The sequence below is a fragment of the Dromiciops gliroides genome, chromosome 3 (genome assembly GCF_019393635.1).
Source record: "Dromiciops gliroides isolate mDroGli1 chromosome 3, mDroGli1.pri, whole genome shotgun sequence".
In the NCBI taxonomy this organism is placed as follows: Eukaryota; Metazoa; Chordata; class Mammalia; order Microbiotheria; family Microbiotheriidae; genus Dromiciops; species Dromiciops gliroides.
In genome coordinates, this window is record NC_057863.1 from 403268317 (window position 1) to 403287861 (window position 19545).

Sequence of the window (19545 nt, forward strand, 5' to 3'; positions counted from 1 at the left end):
TGGAAAATAAAAAAAGTGCCAAAAGATTGAAGACAACCAAATGTTGTCCCAGTTTTCAAAATAGGGAAATGGGTGAGGTCTGCAAATCCCAAGTCAATAAGCTTCACTTCTATTTCTGACAACACTTGAGAACATATTATCAAAGGAATTCTGTATAAGCATTCAGAAAGGGAAGCAGTGATGACTAAAAACATGGTTCCATGAAGAGCAAATCATGACAGATTAATCTCATATCCTTTAAGCAAAATAAATAGATTCATAGTGGTAAGGGGAGTAATTTAATGTGCTATAGAAATAAGGAAATCAGATTTCAGAAAAGCATTCAACAGTTTCTCCTGGTATTCTTGTGGACAAGTTAGAGATTAGTGGTCTGGATAATACAGGTGAGTAAGTTCAGAGATGGTTTAATGACAGTACTCAAAAAGTAGCCCCTAATGGGTAATGACTCCTTGGACAGAGGTTTCTTGTAGAATGCCCTGGGGATGTATCTTTGGCTCTTTTCAATGCGACATTTCTATCAATGATTTGGGTGAAGTCATTGAAAGTATACTAAAACATTTGCAAGTATTGCAAGCTAGGATAGATATAGTCAACTCACTGGATGACAGAGTCCAAATCCAAAAAGATCCGATGGGGTCAAGCAATGAAGCAAATTGAATAAGATTAAATTTAATATGGACAAATGTAAAATTCTTCACTTGGGCTCAAAAAACAACTTCACAAGTACTGAATGTGGCAAATGTGGCTATATAACAGTTCCTGTGAAGATATTAGGATTTTAGTGGGCTGCAAACTTGATATTTTCAACAATGTGACATAGCAGCCCATCCACCCCACCCAAAAAAAAAAAAACAACTCCACAAAGCTAATATGGTCTTAGATTTCATGAAGAAAGGCATAGTGTCCCAAATAAGAGAGGAAATAGTTCTGCTGTACTTTGCCCTGATCAGGCCATATCTAAAGTACTAGGTTTGGATGTTACATTTTGGGGAATATTTATATGTCTTGGCTAGTATTCAGAAGAGGACCGCCATGATGGTGAGAGGATTGGAGACCAGCTATATTAGTATCAGAAGTCAGGGGAGACATAATACCAATCTCTAAGTATTCACAAGTCCTATATATGGAAGAAAGATTAGATGTGTTTGGCTCAGCTTCAGTTAAAGGAAATGGAAAATGTGGAGGAGCCAGAAAACCAGTTTTAAATTGATATAAAATAAGGACCAAACAAGTTCTAAGGTCCTTTCAACTCTTATCCTAGAGTCCTAAATAAGGGAAAACCTGACAATGGAAGCTATACTAAAAATAGAGTGGGGTGTCTCTAAAAGTGGCCATTTATCCCTTCCTGGGGTCCTTCAGTGAAGGTTGGATAACCACTAGTCTGTGATAGTGTAGAGATTATTATTAATAATGTGTGATGGGTCTAGATGGCTTCTGGGGTCTTTTTAAGATTCTGACACTATGATTCTATGCTAAATGAATAGGGCTGATAAAAATATGCTTTTAGGGTTCTGAGAAAGAAGAAGTTATATATTTCTAGGTCAGAGGGGAAGATTTCCTAGAAGAGGCATGATTTAGGCTAGGGCTTGGAGAAATGAGAAGGCTTCATTAAATAACACAGAGAAGAAGAGAAGGCCAAGTCTGATGCTAAAGAATATCAAGATAAGACTTGGTTAAAATCAAATGTTCCTTTAAAAATTGGCTCAAAAGATAAATGTGAAATGCAGATAGGGACATTTAGGCCATCAAAGAGTTAGTATTTCTATGACAAATGGTTTCCTTGCTTTGCATAATAATTCACCCCAGACAGAGCTTTGTTAGTGATTTCCTATACCTCATTATTTTATTTAATAATGTATTACATTATACTTTTACAGTACAATATATTATTCAAAATAATACCCCAATTTTATCAAAAAGGAAACCGAGGACCAGATTGCTAAATGTTCATTCAACTTCTGCCTGAATGCTTCTAGTGATGAGAAACTCACTGCCTCATGATTCATTTTCCATGCTATTTCTGAAAGACCTAAACCATTGAGTTGATCAAATCATCCCTGGAGAGAGCAGGTGCGCATAATTAGTGGCTAGAGCAGGTCTAGAACACAGTTTCCTGATACTTTGCTCTTCTAGTACCTTTTTGATCATGTTGATTTCCTCCCTTCTTCTCAAATTTTATTTGCATGAAGCTTTAAAATAATTATACAACTACATAATTCTTGTTGCCAACGATGATTGCATAATTCCATGGGAACAGGGCCCACGTGACAGAACAGGATGGAGAAGATCACCTGAGGGGCACCCAAGTGAGAAAATTCCAATAGAAGGACTGTTTTGTCTTTCTAACCTACTGCTAAACCACTTCCTGGGGCAATGGGAGAATTTCCATTTCCAGGTTACATCTGGAGCTGTGGTTCCTGGTTCCATATTTCATTTTTCCCACTCTTCATTTAGATTAGAGGAGTAAGATCAGGCTGCAGCTGTGTAATAAACCACATGTGCCAAGGATGGTCAGACTAAGAACTGAATCAAGGAGTGGACTGACAGTATGGCATAGTAGAGAGTGTGTTGGGTTTTGAGTCTGAGGAACCAGAGTTATAGATCAGACCTACTATTTACTATGTTTGCCTTGTTGAAGTTACTTCAACTCTGTATTAATACTGAGAAATCATAGGGAAATCAGACAGAGGCTCTGGAAGATAGATCATTCACACAGCTATTTGTAATTATTTCTTATCTCCTTGAATGATCAGCGGGAAATGGTTCTGAAGTCAACCCAGTGATTTGGGTTCAAATCCCATCTCTGATACCTCCTGTGTGATTTTGGGCAAGTTTCTTAATTGAGCATGCCTTTTCCTCCTGTATAGAAAGAAGGGGTTGGACCTCTGAGGTCACTTCCAGCTCTAAATCTATGATCCAAAGAGTCATTTAATAATTTTAAGAGATTTCATAAATATTTGTTGAATTAAGTTTGGTGAATTCTGAATGTGAGCAATGCTAGTCCTATGATAGGTAAAAAGAGATGATCTTGGTGTGTGTCTGTGTGTGTCTGTGTGTGTGTGTAGGGGGGGGGGTAGAGCTGGACAAAGAAACTGCGTGCCTCTGAGTCCTAGTGCTTATTCTTGTGAAGCAATTCCAACATTTGGGGATGGTAAAACGACCAGTGCTGTCAAAAATGAGATAGTTCAATGGCACAGTTCTGAGCCCCCAGTTGTCTTTTCATAGGAAATGAGAATGTTCAGGAGAAGCAACAAAGGAGAGCTCATAGCATAATCAGTAAGTAAGCATAATCAGTAGTTTCCTAAGAACTGCCAGATTGCTCTTCAGAAAGATTGTACAAGATTACAATTCCATCATCAGTGAATGGGTGTCCTCATCTGTTCCTCCACTACCCCTCCAGTACTTATTTTTTATTATTTTTAATCATTCTTTCCAATTTCTCAGGTGTGAGAGGGTACCTCAGAGTTCTTTTAATTTGTAGCTCTGATTATTAGTGATGTTGAACAGTTTTTCAAGTTGTTATAAACAATCTGTATTTCCTACTTTGAAAGTTGTCTCTTTATGATATTTGACTATCTATTGTGGAATAGGATTACCACTGTGACTTTTAACAGGTCCTTTCTCTATATTTTAAAAGTCAAGTTTTTATCCGACATAATTGACCAGTTTGCTATTTTTCTTTTAATTTCAAGGTACAGGATGTTCAAAAATTTCATAGTCGAATATATCCATCTTATCTGTAATAATGCCTTCTATTCATTGAATCCAAAAATGAAAAATCTTCCCTGCACAATTATTTTTTTCTCTCCAAAAGATATTTTCAAACAATATTTGCCTTCTCTTCCTCCCATGTTCCCTTACCAGTAAGAAAGCCAGACAGGGGCAGCTAGATGGCGCAGTGGATAGAGCACCGGCCCTGGAGTCAGGAGTACCTGAGTTCAAATCCAGCCTCAGACACTTAACACTTACTAGCTGTGTGACCCTGGGCAAGTCACTTAACCCCCATTGCCTCACTAAAAAAAAAAAAAAAAAAGCCAGACAAACATACCCTCCACAATTAAAGAAATACTTTGTACCATCTTTTGGTAAGTTTTTGTTTTATGTTCAAATCCAAATAAATTAGAATTCATTTTGTTAAGGGGGACAACTAATTTTATCAAGCATATTTGTTAAATAATGAATCTTTTTTTAAACTTTCAATAGAATCAATCTAATACTAATCTCTTGTATGAATTTGGTTAGACATCTGGTGTTGCTATTTTATTCCATTGATATATTTCTCTTTTTTATTCCCACGACCAGATAGTCCTGATGATAACCACTTTTTAATGTTTTAAAGTGTGGGAGTAGAAGGCCACCATCATTTTTCAGTGTGCCTTTTTATATTATTGCCCATTTTCCATATAAATTTCATTAAGATTTTATCTGGTTCTATAAAAAATCCTCGGTGTTTTAATTGGTATTATACCCAATGTGTATATTAAATTGGAAAGTACTGTCATTTTTGCTATATTAATCTGACTCATCTATAGACATTAAATGTTCATGAAGTTATTGGATTCTACTTTATGTGGGTTATAAATTTTTATAGTTGTATTTATACAGGTCCTGTGTATTCCTATCACAACTTGGGTTTCTAGTAAAGCCTAGGGAAACTCAACCAAGGTTATATTGGGTAGGTTAATTCTCAAGTATTTAATAGATCCTCCAACATGATCTATTAATTTAGAGATATAATAATAATAACATTTATATAGAACCTCCTATGTGCCAGGCATTGAGTTAAGCACTTTTTATAAATATTATCTTATTTGATCCCCAGAACAACCCTGGAAGATAGGTGCTATTGATTACCACCAATTTATAGATGAGGAAACTGAGGCAAATGGAGGTTAAGTGACTTGCTCATGGTCACACAGCCACTAAGTGTCTGAGGATAGATTTGAACTCAAGACTTCCTAACTCCAGACCTGGTGCTCTATCCACTGTGCCACCTAGCTTCCTAAATAAAAAATCACTAGAATCTCTGTTGCATGTGTGTGTGTGTGTGTGTGTGTGTGTGTGTGTGTGTGTGTGTGTATATATATATGTATGTATATATATATGTATATATATGTATATATATGTATGTATGGATATGTGTATATATGTATGTATGTATATGTGTATATATATATATATATATATATATATATATATATAGTATGTTAACCTCCACTGAAGTCCTCCTCCATGATAGCATTATCATGACAGAAGAGATGCTGGATTCTCAAAGGCTGCGCTAGTAGAATGCAAGCTCAGGCAGGTTCTGCCAAGCTGGAAAAATTTCAAATATAGACCTGTTGGTGGACAGCATGTCTGTCATCAAAGAACAAGCCCAGATAAGTTCAGAGAACATCAGCACTGGAAGGCAGGCTACCAAGTGATGCCATTTTCTTGATCCCATTAACTAAAAAACTTTTTAATACGGTGTGTAAGGATTGTATTTCTGCATGACAGAGGGAATACCTTGTACTAATTGTGAAATAGTAAAGCATATTGCTTATCATACTAATATTATCTATTAGCATATGTTATGTATTTTAATATACTATACAAAGTACTTTTTTCTTTTTTGGGGGGGGGCAATGAGGGTTAAGTTACTTGCCCAGGGTCACACAGCTAGTATCAAGTGTCTGAAGCTGGATTTGAACTCAGGTCCTCCTGACTCCAGAGTCAGTGCTTTATCTACTGTGCCACCTAGCTGCCCTTTAATATATTATAAAATATATTACAGTACATGACAAAATCCTGCTCTAGGGAGTGATAACAAACAGAATGAGGGCAACAAACTTCTACCCAAAACCATAAAAAACAAAACCATAACAATCTTTGTGAATCCATGTACAACCCCTGGTAATCGGGAGGAAATAGGAATGTGGCTCCTATATGTTCCAGATGATTTGTCTAGACAGTTAATTCCCTAGATCACTGATGAGAGTCTGAGACTGTTGTCCAGCTCTCATTCCAAGGACCTTTCAATGAGAACATATGGCTTTCAAACAGAACCACCTCTAATACCACAACTACAACTCAGGCCAATGTTGGAGGCCATAACTGCCAAGCAGACATAGGCCAAAGGCGGAGAGCTGTTGGAGAGGGGAACAGATTATAGCCTGTGGGTAAAAGAGTTCTATTTAGCATACTACTCAGACCCTTGGAGCACTACATGACTTATATTGGCTAACAGATGACCTGCTCCTCGGACATTCCTCCATTTTCCTGTGCATAAATAGGGTTTATCTTCTATCTCCCTTTGCCTTCACTTTCTACAAGCTGTTTCCATAAGCAGTATTTGTTGTGGTTGAAGGAAGGAAAATCCCTAGTCTTCACTAAAGGCTGCTCATACACATATTATCATAAGCAGAAATGCGTATGAGTAATACATAACACTGTGGTGGTGCTATCATGCTGTCAGCAGAGGCGGGTAAAGAGAATTAGATGGAGGAGGAGGAAGAGATGCATTTCTAGTCATTGGGATGTTCTCTTCAAGGATTTCAGAGAAGTTAACAAACTTGTAATTAATTCCATCAACCTCTAAGAGAAGTAAGCAGCCAAACTGAAAGTTCTTGGTTCAAAGGGTAAACTGAAGAAGGATAAGGTTAAGAGTCTAACAGAATCTCCTTGTGACAATCAGTGATAAGACCAGGAAGCCATGTACTAGTCCTGTAATTATACTTCTCATTCAGTCTTCCTGAGTCATGGGAGTAAGGAATAGAAACCAATCATTAATACTTCAATATTCCCCTTAGCAAAGCTTCTGGTTATGCTCAGGATGAACCAGGTACCAAACAATCTCTGATGATATCAGGAATTTGGTAGGAAACCACATGCTGTTACTCCCCTTCTCAAAAACCCACAATGCTTTTCCATTGACTAGCAGATTATGTCAAAAATTCCCTGCCTAGATTTCAATCTATCCCACCTGGATAGTCAATCTAATATAACTTTGCCTACCATTGCTACTCTATATCGTTCTTTTTAAAATTAATTATATTTTATTTTAACATTCACTTTGAGTTCCTAATTCTCTTCCTTTAATCCCTCCCCCACCCATTGAGAAGGCAATATCAATTACACACATGAAATCATGTAAAACATATTTCCATATTAGCCATGTTGTAAAAAAAGTAAAAATAATTTGAAGAAAGTATGCTTCGATCTATATTCACAGGTCCTCAGTCCTGTGTATATTCTTTATTCCAAAGAAGCCAACCTCTTTATTACCTTCCACATCCCAACCACCAAACTTTTGTTAATGCTTTTTTCCCCACTAGGAATGCCCTCTACTCTCTATCTAAATCCTGCTCCTCTTTTAGGGCCTAGATCCTCTATATAATGAAAGCCTTCATTAAGGATTCCAACCAATATCTAGGTCAGACTTAGGTGATTTCTCAAGGTTGATTACAACTCCAAGATACTGAGATTTTTTTCCCTTTCTGATCATCCATTGCTTCTGCCCAGATATCTCCCACTTCTCTTTTGCTATATATACTTTTCTACATGTATACATTTCTACTCTTGTCTAGTCAGATAGTAGGCACCCACACACTTTTGCCTACCTAACAGGATTCCTCCCTTATTAGAGTTGCTTGGTTTAATGATGGAGAGGAACTCCTGTGGAAAGGAGGCTGGCCATCCCCACCCACTGCCAACCCACTGCCACTCACAAGAAGGCAAGCAACCCAACCTAAACAGCTATCTGGGCACACTGAGAAATTAGAAAGGGAGACAGCATGTGCCAGGCACATTGAACAACCACCACCACCACCACCACCACCACCACCATCACCTTGAACACCATCTCTCCTCAGACCTTGATGGAGACAGCCTAGGACCATGAACCCAAAAGAGCCTCAGGAATAGAAATGTTTCCATCCCACTATCTATGGCCATCATCTCTACCCTAGTAGAGATACAACCTGGCAACTAACTAGTCTTTCAGGTACTACAGCCGTATCTATTGAACAACCAGAAAAAAGTTCTTATCACTAAATCCTTGGCACTGTTAAATAGTTCAACATCAGAAATGGATACAACTTTATCAGTGGAGATGACATTAAAGAAAAAGCAAAGCCATTTGCTTTATCACTGCATCTTAAGGAATACAGAAGCTTTCCAGCTAAAATGTTCCATATATATTGTCTCCTCCGTTAATATGTAAGTTCCTGGGGCAGCTAGGTGGCGCAGTGGATAGAGCACTGGCCCTGGAGTCAGGAGGACCTGAGTTCAAATCCAGCCTCAGAAACATGACACTTACTAGCTGTATGACCCTGGACAAGTCACTTAACCCCAACTGCCTCACCAAAAAACAAACAAACAAACAAGATGTAAATTCCTGGGGGGCAGGAACTCTTTTACTTTTCTATAAATATCTCCAGTGCTTAGCATGGTGCTTTGCACATAGTAAGCAAGAAAAAATAATCTGAGAACAAGAAACCAATAAGGTGTGGCACCGACTAAATGATAAGGTAGGCTGGAATGATCATAGAAGGCTTCAGAGAACACGGAACTTCAATTAGATCTTAAAAGATAAGATTAATTGGATAGGTAGAGGAATAAAGAGGGCATTTCAAGGGGAAGAAATAGAATACATAGATGGGAAATAAGTATGTAGTATAGAAGAGACAGTAAGGAAATTGACTTGGCTAAATAAGGGTTGAACTGTGCAATTATAACTAAGCTTGATTCCATAGATGAGTTAAGAAAATGTCCCTTCCTCCCTTTATTGGGGGAAGGGTTATGAGTGTGGAATGTTGCATGTGCTGTCAGATGCAGTAAATGTGTTGGTGGGTTTTGCTGAACTATGTTTTATTTTTTAATCTTTGTTAAAAGCGAGTACTTGATGGGTTGGAAAGGCAGAGGTAATAAAATTGGAAATGAATGCAAAGTAAAAACAAAAGGCATCAGTTTTTAAAATAAAAGGTTTGTGTTGGGGAGTGTGAAGATAATTCTAGAAAGGTAAGTCAGGACAAGATTGCAGAGAGCTTCCAATGCCATGCAGAGGAATTTGGATTAAATGCAGTAGGCAGCCATAGGGGAGATATAGCTGGAGGATTAATTTTTTTAAGAGATTCGTGACTGGTACATTCAATTAATTTGCATAATCTCTAGCGTTCACCTCTAAGGTAGGATATTGATGTTCATTACTATAGATTCTTATGCTCTTTTTCTTCTAAACAGCCCCTTAAAAATTGCTGCTTATGAATGGACAGTGCCCAGTTCTCAGGACCTGCAGGTTCAATGGTTGTTCTAGTGTTTGGTTGAGAGTCCTTAGGCTCATAAGATAGGAATTTAATTGAAGCTTATAGGTCAATCAACAGCCTAATAAAAATTACCCTAGTCTTAGGCATTTATAAGATATTTCCAGTGACCAGAATTCTTCACTGTCCTCTAAATGACCTCCTTATGGAACAATCCACCTGCAAGACCTCTGCCAAGGGCAGAAATAGCTCTAGCAATAAACTAAAGGTTTCTTTGTACTATGGAATGATTCTCTCCATGGGCCAGGATCTAGGACCCTAGAGTTCTGTGTTCAGACCAGATGCCAATGACACTGAGGCCAGAATCCTTCATGAAGTCTTTTTCACAATAAACAACAGGACTCATAGCCTGAAACATCCAATCTAGAAATAATATAATGCCCCACATGCCTTATGCAACTCCCCAGAGATGTTGTGAGCACCCTGAGGGCAGGGGGAATTCTCTTCCTTTCTTTCCACAAGGGTAGATACATACTCAAGTTGTCTTAGTAGGGGCTTCTAAACCTCCCTTCAACTTGTTCTTCTGACTTAATCTTCTTCCTAGTTAATACCGCAAGCAAAAGGCTAGCCTCAGTAAGCAGAATCCAGATGGTTCATGAAAAGTTTGAATTTTTTGTCTTGCCACTGGACTTCAATGACTCAAGAAGAGAGAGAGAGTGAGGCTTATCACTTAAATCCAATTCACTCACTGGTGAAGAGATCACCTGTGATGTCATTGGTCCCTTCGAAAATAAAGAACAAACAACTCAATATACCCCAACCTGTTCACCAAATTTTGGAGCTAGGAACTAGGTCTCATTAGAAAAAAAATTTAGAGCAGGGGTTTCAATTAAATCTGTACATAAAGATCCCCACAGGCTGCATACTAACTTAGAACACCCCATAATAACAGTTTCTATGTTCTATTGCATTTTAATTTATTTCGTTAATTATTTCCCAAAGACATTTTTAAAATTTATTTTTATAATCCCAATTATATTTTGGGGGGGGCAGGGCAATGAGAGTTAAGTGCCTTGCCCAGGGTCACACAGCTAGTAAATGTCAAGTGTCTGAGGCTGGATTTGAACCCAGGTGCTCCGGAATCCAGGGCTGGTGCTCTATCCACTGTGCCACCTAGCTGCCCCCTCCCCCCAATTCCATTTTAGTCTGGTTCAGGCTGCAATACATGTTGTTGCAGGGAAGTGTGTTTGACACTTCTGATTTAGAGTATCCCAAAATGAAAGGCATGGCTGTGACTATAAGGCCCTTTGCATTTATAAGAAGCCTTGCCTTTGGACTCAGGTTATTTAGAATCCAGGCCCATCTCTGACTCAGAAAAGCCACAGATTCTCTGTCTTTATTTCCTCATTTGTGAAATCGGGGAAATACCAGATGAACTGAGGGTGCAGAACTGGGATTAGAACCCTATTATTTCCAAGACTACTGTTCTTTCCATTCTACCATGGTGCACCCATAATGAGAATTCTTCATTTGCAGATGATAATATTCCCAAAGAGAGAAGGTGGTAATGTGTTGGCTGACTACTATGGTACAGTGATGTTCAATTGACTGTTTTTCAAGCACAGATTGCTTGCACCTAGATTTTTGCCCAGGTAACTGCAGATCCTCATAATATATGAGAGAGAACCCCTGTTGCTCTTTTTTTGCTTATGATTGGGTCTTGATCCCACTCATAGTAGGGATCCTCCCTGATATAAGGGGGCAAGTATAAAATAGGAGCTCCTAGGGGGAATAGGGAAGATGCCTCTCTGTTGTCAAATCTGGGGCATCTGAAAAAGCAACTGATAAAATACAGGCACCAACCCAGAATGCCTGGATTTTGTTAATAATGTTGGAAAACACACCCTGAGATTAAAAGTAGGTGAGAAAGCCATCTAAGCAGGCAGAACTGAGGGTTTAAGGATAGGAAAGGGTGTGAGACTGGGAGGAGAATTGATAGAGAGTACATGAAGATGAGGTAGGGAAAAGGGCAGTAGAAATCCAGTGAGCACTTTGTTTTGTGATTCAACCATGAAGGGAGGTCTTTCCACCAAAGGAGGTGGGGTGACATTTCAATGGAAAATGCCGAGACTTGACATTAAAAATGCAGGGATGTATCTCTGAGCCAAAGAGAGTTCAAGCGGCCCTCTGCTGGGTTTCCCTGGCTTCCTCTGGGAGACCAACAGGCTCCTGCCCTGACAGTAAAGCCACAGAGGCAAAAGAAATCATCTCAGCCTGCAGGCAGGAGCCGCTTTTTGTTTCCCTTTGGAGACTTCAAAACAATCCAGCAGCTTAAAAATAACAACCAACTACATCAACCACCAGAATCATCAAAACACTGTCAAGTATCGATTTACTAAAGCTCCCATGTAGGCCAGCCTGATCCTGTTTTAATGACGTTTCACACATACTCCCCTGTTCTATCCTTGGGCTTAAAGACTGACCCAGATATTATTACGGATTCTGAAAAACAAAACAAAACAAAACAAAAATGATCTCAGGGTTTTTTTAACCTGACTGGTATTTGTGATCTTAAATAAAAATCTTTTAAAAAAATAATTATTTCAGGAAAGTTGGTTTTCCTTGTAATCTTTTATATCTTATTTTATGCTTTTATAATCATTATTATCAAAAAGGGGCCATAGGCTCCACTAGACTCCAAAGGGGATCATGACACACAACAAGGTTAAGAACCCCTGGCCTTAAATCATCTATTCCAACTCCTTTCTGTTAAAATGAGACAAATGAGGTGAAGTGACTAGACTGAGGTCAAACAGCTAGTTAGGTAGAGTTGTAAAAAGATCCAACCCTTCTGGAGAGCAATTTGGAACTATGCCCAAAGGGCTATAGAACTGTGCATACCCTTTGATCCAGCAATACCACTGCTAGGTTTATATCCCAAAGACATCCCCCCAAAAGAGAAAAAGATCTATTTGTGCAAAAATATTTCTAGCAGCTCTTTCTGTGGTAGCTAAGAATTGCAAATCAAAGCAATGCCCATAAATTGGGGAATGGCTAAACAAACTGTGGTATATGATGGTGATGGTATATTATTGTGCTATAAGATATGACAAGCAAGATGATTTCAGAAAGGCCTGGAAAGACGTATATGAAGCGATGTATAGTTAAGTGAGCAGAATCAAGAGAACATTGTGCACAGAGACAGTAATATTGTTTGATGAAGAACCGTGAATGACTTGACTATTCTCAACAATACAATGATCCGAGACAATCAGACAATCCCAAAGGACTATTGAAACATACTATCCACCTCCAAGGAAAGAACTGATATTGATGGAACAGACTGAAGCATGCTATTTTTCACTTTCATTTTTTCTTTTATTCAAGTTTTCTTGTACAAAATGACCAATATGGTAATGTTTTACATAATCATAAATAAATAAATAAATAAATGAACAGAGAAACAAATAGATAAACAAATGAATGAATGGATAGATAGATGGACAGACAGACAGTCCAGTTCTCCTGACTGCCAGACCAATTCTTTTTTCATGAAATCTTGCTTCCTCCCTGTGACTCCCATTACTGTTACCTCACTGGGTTGACTATACCCTTTGCCCTCCCTATAGTGTACAGTGGGAATGGTGTGATTTTAGAGATGAAGGACCTGTGTTCCAATCTTGGTTCTACTCCTCACTCTTTCTGTCAAACTGGGTACATGTCTTAGCTCTTCTTGGCCCTGTTTTGCTTCTCTGTAAAATTAGGGTAATCCTAATGATCTCTATGGTCTCTTCCCAATTTGAACCCTTTATTCTGCAAATGACCTTGCAGTCTTGGTACTCCAGTAAATACTCCATCAAATGAATTCTCCAAGCAAATAGTTGTGTCAAGCCAAGAGCATGACCCTGTGCTCACCCAACCCCCGACCCTCTGGACACCTACACTCTGTAGGGCAGAGCCTAAGATTTCCCTGGAGTCCAGAGAGTGAGCCCAGTTCTCCCACATTTGGTTTATACCCTATCTCAAGGCACAAAGATCCCTGGGCCCTGGGCCCACAGTGAAGGACCTATAAACTTTAAGAGAAGAAGTTGAGGCCCAGTTCTGCTGCTACATGACTTGGGCCGGTTTATCCGGCCATTTGGAGCCATAGTTTTCTTGTCTGTGTAGAAAAGCCCAAGGGTTCTTTACAAACTCTGTAAGATTGATATGAAAATGATTTGTGACTGAATAACTATAAAGGACATTTTATGAATAAAGTTCAGGCAGCATAGCATACTGGATAGGGCACTGGACTTGGCCTGGGCTAAAATCCTACCTCAGACACTGACCTTGGACAAGTAACTTAACCTCTCTCTACATCAGTTTCCTCACCTGTATAATGAGGGAGTTTATCTCAAGCCTTCCAAGAACCCCTCCAGCACTAAATCTATTATCCTATACAATAAGAAGTAGGTTGGGGGGAGAAACAGGATGGGTCCACTCATTCCATCCTCTCGGACATGGATGAAAGGATAGAATGTATTTATTTGAAGACCATAAAAAAAACTTATCAGTGTGAATTATCATAGTTATTACTTTCTTATACTGTTAGGTGACTTTCAAATGTATTTTCTCATCCCAACTCTTCTCTGGAAAAGAAGTAGAAGGAGGGCAGAAACAGAATCGTTTAGGTACTTGAAGGGCTGTCATCTGGAAGAGAGATTAGACTTGGTCTACTGGGCCCCAGAGGGCAGAACTAGCAGTGGATTGAAGCTATAGAGAAGCTTCCCACTTCTCCTACTTATTACCTGCTCTGTGACCAAAGGTAACGGCTCAACCTCTCTGGGCCTCAGATTTTTTCATCTATAAAATAAAAATAATGCCTCTAATACCTATCTCCCAATATTATTATGAAGATTAGATGAGATTATGTATGTAAAGCACTATATACATATAATCTATAGTTACTGATGTTATTAATGAGAAAAAGCTTCCTACCAAAGGGAGCTCTCCAGAAGTAGTGTGGGCTACCTTAGGAGAGAGTCACTTGTCAGCAAAGTTGTAGAAGGGGCAAGCATGACTACATACCCTTTTAGGATACTTTCTGGTTCTTAAGATTCTGTAGCACCTAGAAACAGCTAGGCAACTAAGTGGAAGTATATAGAGTACTAGTCTAGGTCTGAAGTCAGGAAGACCTGAGTTCTTTTTCCTTTTTTTTTTTCTTTTTTTTTTTGGTGAGGCAATTGGGGTTAAGTGACTTGCCCAGGGTCACACAGCTAGTAAGTGTTAAGTGTCTGAGGCTGGATTTGAACTCAGGTACTCCTGACTCCAGGGTCAGTGCTCTATCCACTGTGCCACCTAGCTGCCCCAGGAAGACCTGAGTTCAAATTGAGCCTCAGACTTTTACTATCTGTGTGACCCTGGACAAGTCACATAACCTGTCTGCCTCAGCTTCCTCAATTGTAAAATCCATTATATAGACAATAACAGCACCCACCATGGTAATTGTGAGAATCAAATGAGATAATATCTGTAAAGTGATTAGCACATAGTAGGTACTATATAATGCTTATTCCCTCCCCTCCCTATAGTTGGAGATATTAAGGGACCTTGTTTAAGTCAAACTTGTATCTGAATGCTAACAGTCTATCATAGATTCAGAGAATAGCAGAGCTGGAAAGTACCTTAGAATTCACCTAAGTGCAATCTCCTCATTTTACAAGGTAGGAAACTGAAGCCTGTGGAAGGTTAAAGTCTGGGTTGGATGGTATTGTAGCAAACATATTGGCTATAGAACCAAAAATCTCAGGCTCAAGTCCAAGCTTGCCCCTGGGTACATCCCTCAACCTCTCTAAAACTGAGTTTCTTATCTACAAGAAATTCTATCTATAAAATGGAGATTGTTATTTTATATTTCCTACATAATAGCATTGCTGTAAAGAAAACATTTTGCAAGCTCTAAAGCAAATATAAATCTGAGCCATTGTTATGATGTTGATTATGCGATTTTTCCAAAAAGTTTGCATATCTACTGAGCTAGGCTCTCCATCTGGTCTGACTCCTATGCAATGCTCTTCCTAGTACAATAGTGCTTTATTCGCACTTGTTGATTGACTAAATGTAGAAAATTAAATATAAAGATACCAACTTAGCGCTTAAACTCTATGAGGAAATTGACTATATAAAAAGTCACTATCAGCACCATCTCCTTTAACAGCCTTTGTTAACATTTCTTCTTACTCTAGCTTCCCAAGAATTCTGGAAACCAAACAAGAAAGTCCACCTCTACAGGCAAAGAATATGGTGTGTACAGGTAGGTATCACCCGGGGGCAACACAGTTCTAGTCTCCTAATGCCAGAGCCAGGAGCTAAAATCTGGCCTCTGGAAAGTGAATGTGAATGAAAACCACTACTTCTGGGATCGTGTCTAAGCCTAGAAAGCTGTCTGTCCCGAGGAGAGGTTAAAACGTGTCTCATACTCGGGCATTAAATAAGGATAATCCACCAACTGGCCAGCTTCTCTCTCTCTGTGACAGAGTGCTACACCCCAACAACAGAGTTGCATCCGTGCAGCTAAGGGAATTCCAGCGCCTTGGGTAGCTGGTATGTACGTACATTTATACCCACCAAGAGTTTGGGAAGCCCATACCTTTGCTTATTGGTTCAAAATCTGGGGATCCACTCAGCCACAGTTCCTATGCGGACTCGGATAAAAGATGCAACTGACCACATTCTAATCTCTCCTTAAAAAGCATACACATGCTTCCTCATCTCCTCAAATTGTTTCACCAGGTCTCCCAACCTAATTGGGCTGACCGGGGCCACCAAGGTCAGTGAAATAAAGAGAAGGAAAGGCAAGTCAAGTGAAAAGGAAAAGGGGTGTGTGGGGGGACAGAAGGGCAGGGGAATGGAAGGGGAAGGGGGGATATAGAAGGAAAAGGGGGTATGGAAGTAGGGAGCAGAGCAAAGGAATAAGAAAGAATGGGAAGGAAAAACGAGAAGAGAAAGGGACCGAAGATGAAGGAAGGAAGAAGAGATGGGGAAGCAGAGAGAAGGGAGGGGAAGGAGAAGGTAAAACCGGGGAGCAGGGAATGAAGAGGGGGCGCTTACCAGTGGCTGAGTGCAGACTCTCCAGGCTCCAGTAGCGGGACAGGACTCCTCGCATCCCCCCGCCGCCCCCGCCCCGGCCGCCGCACACAACCCCGCTGCTGTCGGAATCCGAGCCCGGGGACAGCCCGGCGCTGCTGCCACCGCTGCTGCTGCTAGTGCAGATCTCGCCGCTGGTCTGCCCGCTGGACTCGCTGGGGCATTGCTGGGTCCTCATGCAGGCGGGTCGGAGCTCGAGCCACAGGCTCTGCGGCGGCGGAGGCTGAGGCGGTGGCGGTAGCGATGTCGCGGTCCAGGAGCCGGGGCTGCACGAAGAGGCTCCGGAACCGGGGCCGGCGCTGCCGTCGGAGAGCCGCACGGACTGCGGAGCCCCGTCCCTGTCCCCACCGCCGCCCGTCGGCTGCACGATGCAAGCTGACATCATGGGGCTCCGCTAAGGAGGTTCCCTTGGCCGGAATCTGAGCTTCTAACGCTCCTTCGGCTTCAGCTGCAGCAGCAGAAGCAGCAACAGCAGCCTGGGGCTGCGGAGAGAGCGCGAGGGAGGGTCCGGGGGAAAGCAAAGTTGGCTCCCACCAGTGGAAACCGAGGCACGTCTCAGGTCTGCATTCCCGCTCCAGCGGCTGGGCGAGGTGCCCAAACCTGGCGCGGGGGTATGGGGAGGAGGGGTAGGGCGGAAGCCGGGGTGGGCGGCAGGTGTTCCTTTCGTATCTTTTCCAAAGTGCCTAGGACTGGGGAGACCTTCTCCTGGAGCCCTTGGAGAGGGCAGACAGCAGAGGTGGAGGTCAGCAGAACTGACAGGGCTTTGAGATCTGGACGCTGCTCAGCAGCTTGGGTGCCCCCTTCTCCCGCCCCTAAGCCTCGTTTCCTGCAAGGCAAGTGCAAAGCCACCCAGGCAGAAGAGCCAGGATTGGAAGTGTCAAGGGAAGTGGTTAATTTCCATAGTGCATGGCGTTTGCAAAATAATATTAAGGATGATATCGACAATAGTGATGATGATGGCGTCGGCAAAATGCAGACAGATTGCACTAAGGATCCCCCCGCCCAAGTCTAACCTGTAACTGCGGAGCTGCGGACATCTCTGCCAGACACCCGAGGCCAGTGTCACCGAGAGAAGCTGCCCTGACCCGGAGCTAGCAGGCAGAGCTTTGCTTTTCTACTAACTTCCAGAAGTCACTTAAAGAGAAAAGGATTAAACTGAGGGGTCAGTCGAAGGGGCTGAAGAAAAGGGCTTCGTTCCCAGCGGAACCCTGGGAAGAAAAAGCAATAGGTTGTGTCCATCAGCTGCCCTAGTGATAAAGCGGGTGCTTGCCTCAATCTCCGCCGGGAGCGGTGCTCTTTCTGCGCTCAGACGCTAACCCCAAGCCTTCCTGGGTCACTGTGGACTGGGGACCCTACGTCGGGATTCTTATTGCTAGAAGTCGCTAGCACTCCGGGATCTACTGCGCAAGAGAGCCTGTGCGCAATAGTCAGACATCTCAGCCCTGAAAGCAATGTCGCCGCAGTTTTACACTAGGCTACACCCTGCGCCCACGCCAGGCAGTGATTTAAAACCCCAAATCTGGCAACACTGACCGACAGGGTTTTGGGAGTTTCATCGTTCCAGACAGTCAGTCAAGCAAGCAACAGAATTCCTTTGAGGGCACAGTATTTGCAAAGTCCTAGATAAGGCTATAATAGGAGGAGGGTGGGGGTAGTGAAAAATACAGATGCCCCCTGCCTCTCTAGAGAGGAAGGAAGGCCCTCTTGGAGAGACAGAATACATAAACATACCAAATGACCAAAGAACATTCTTGGTACAACCCACTGACAAGCACTAAGGAACACAGCAAAAACTGAGAGTGCAACTAGGCAACTAGCAATTAGCATATACAGTCTTGTCTTGTAGTTATTTATAATCCTTCTGTCTTATCTCCCCAACTAGATTCGTAGGGCAGGGACCAAGTCTTAGACATCTTTGTTTCTCCACTGCACTCCTGACCTTAAGGAGCCACTCAAATATTTGTAGAAGAAAGGAATAAAAATACTAAATAAAAAATGTTGAGGAAATTTAAAAAAATAGGGAGGCAGTAGAGCTTTCTTTAAAGCCTTGAGAACAGAATGAAATGACACGGATACTGTTAAAGGCCATGTGAGGCAGTGGAAAACCTAACACTGGGCTAGAAGTCAGGTAACCATGGGGAGACACAATGTTAGGGCTGGTCGAGTCCCTAAAAATCTTGTAATTATTTTGACAGATGAGAAAACTGAGGCCCAGAGAGGTTAATAGACTTTCCCCAAGTGACAAAGCCTAGTGGCAGAGCCAAAAGTGGAAACTAGATCTACTCATCACCACTCCACTGTTCTTTCCATATTGTTGCTGGAGTCTTAGTTCTGCCATTAATGGAATGCTCTGCCAGTCAGTTTCTGTACTGAAGTTTTTAAAAGGGAGCTAGATTGTGGTAAATTAGGTTTTCTTTCCTACTTTTCCCTTTCTTCTCCCACTCACCCACTACTACAAGTCTTCTTTAAGTTCTTCTGATGGGTAATTAAATCAATTGGAAATGTGATAGTATGAGCCAAGAAGTGACAAGATTTGCCCAGGATTCAAAATTCTTCCATTTTCCAAAATTCTTCCACTTCCAAAATCCTTTCATGGCACTGTGTGCCAGTTCCATCTTAGTGATATTGATAAAAGTTGGCATTCATGTAGCAATTTAAGGCTTGCAAAGCCCTTTGCATAAATCATCTGATTTGAACCTTACAATACTGTAAAGTATTTTTATGATCACTCTCACTTTATAGAATGAGGAAACTGAGATTTAGGGAGATTAACTATAAGGTTCACACTGTTACTGTTAAGGTAGGATTCCAACCCAATTCTTCTTAACTCAAGGTCAGCACCTGATCTGATACACCAGAGTTGTTAAACAAACCATCAGTGGGCCATTCTTGAGTAAGCCTTAACCAGATGACAATGTAATTGAGAAATAAATAGAAATAGAAATAAATTAAAAAATAAATAGAAATAAAAATAAACAAAATAAGGTAAAATACAATAAAAGACAGATAATGTTAATGTGTGGTTTTCTAAGTCAATATGTACTCACAGAAATTTGATGAAAGGTTTCTATTTAAGTTTGATACCACTATATTATAGCATACTGCTTCTAGAGACCTCCTCACATAATTTGATGTTTATTCTGATCAGTTCAAGTTTCTGGTGACTGTCACAAAAACA

General features: G+C 40.8%; 1 protein-coding gene across 3 annotated transcripts in view; it reads right to left on the minus strand.

Moving 5' to 3' along the window:
* ARHGEF4 (Rho guanine nucleotide exchange factor 4) overlaps positions 1-19545 on the minus strand; it is a 265862-nt gene that overhangs the window by 206084 nt on the left and 40233 nt on the right. The window contains exon 1 of one of the 3 annotated variants that reach the window (XM_043991994.1): positions 16332-17845. The exons of the other annotated variants lie outside the window; for them this stretch is intronic. Coding sequence (XP_043847929.1) covers positions 16332-16752 — 421 coding nt within the window. The 5' untranslated portion in view covers positions 16753-17845. Of the gene's footprint in view, positions 1-16331; positions 17846-19545 lie in introns of those variants that run through there. 3 annotated transcript variants of the gene reach the window in all.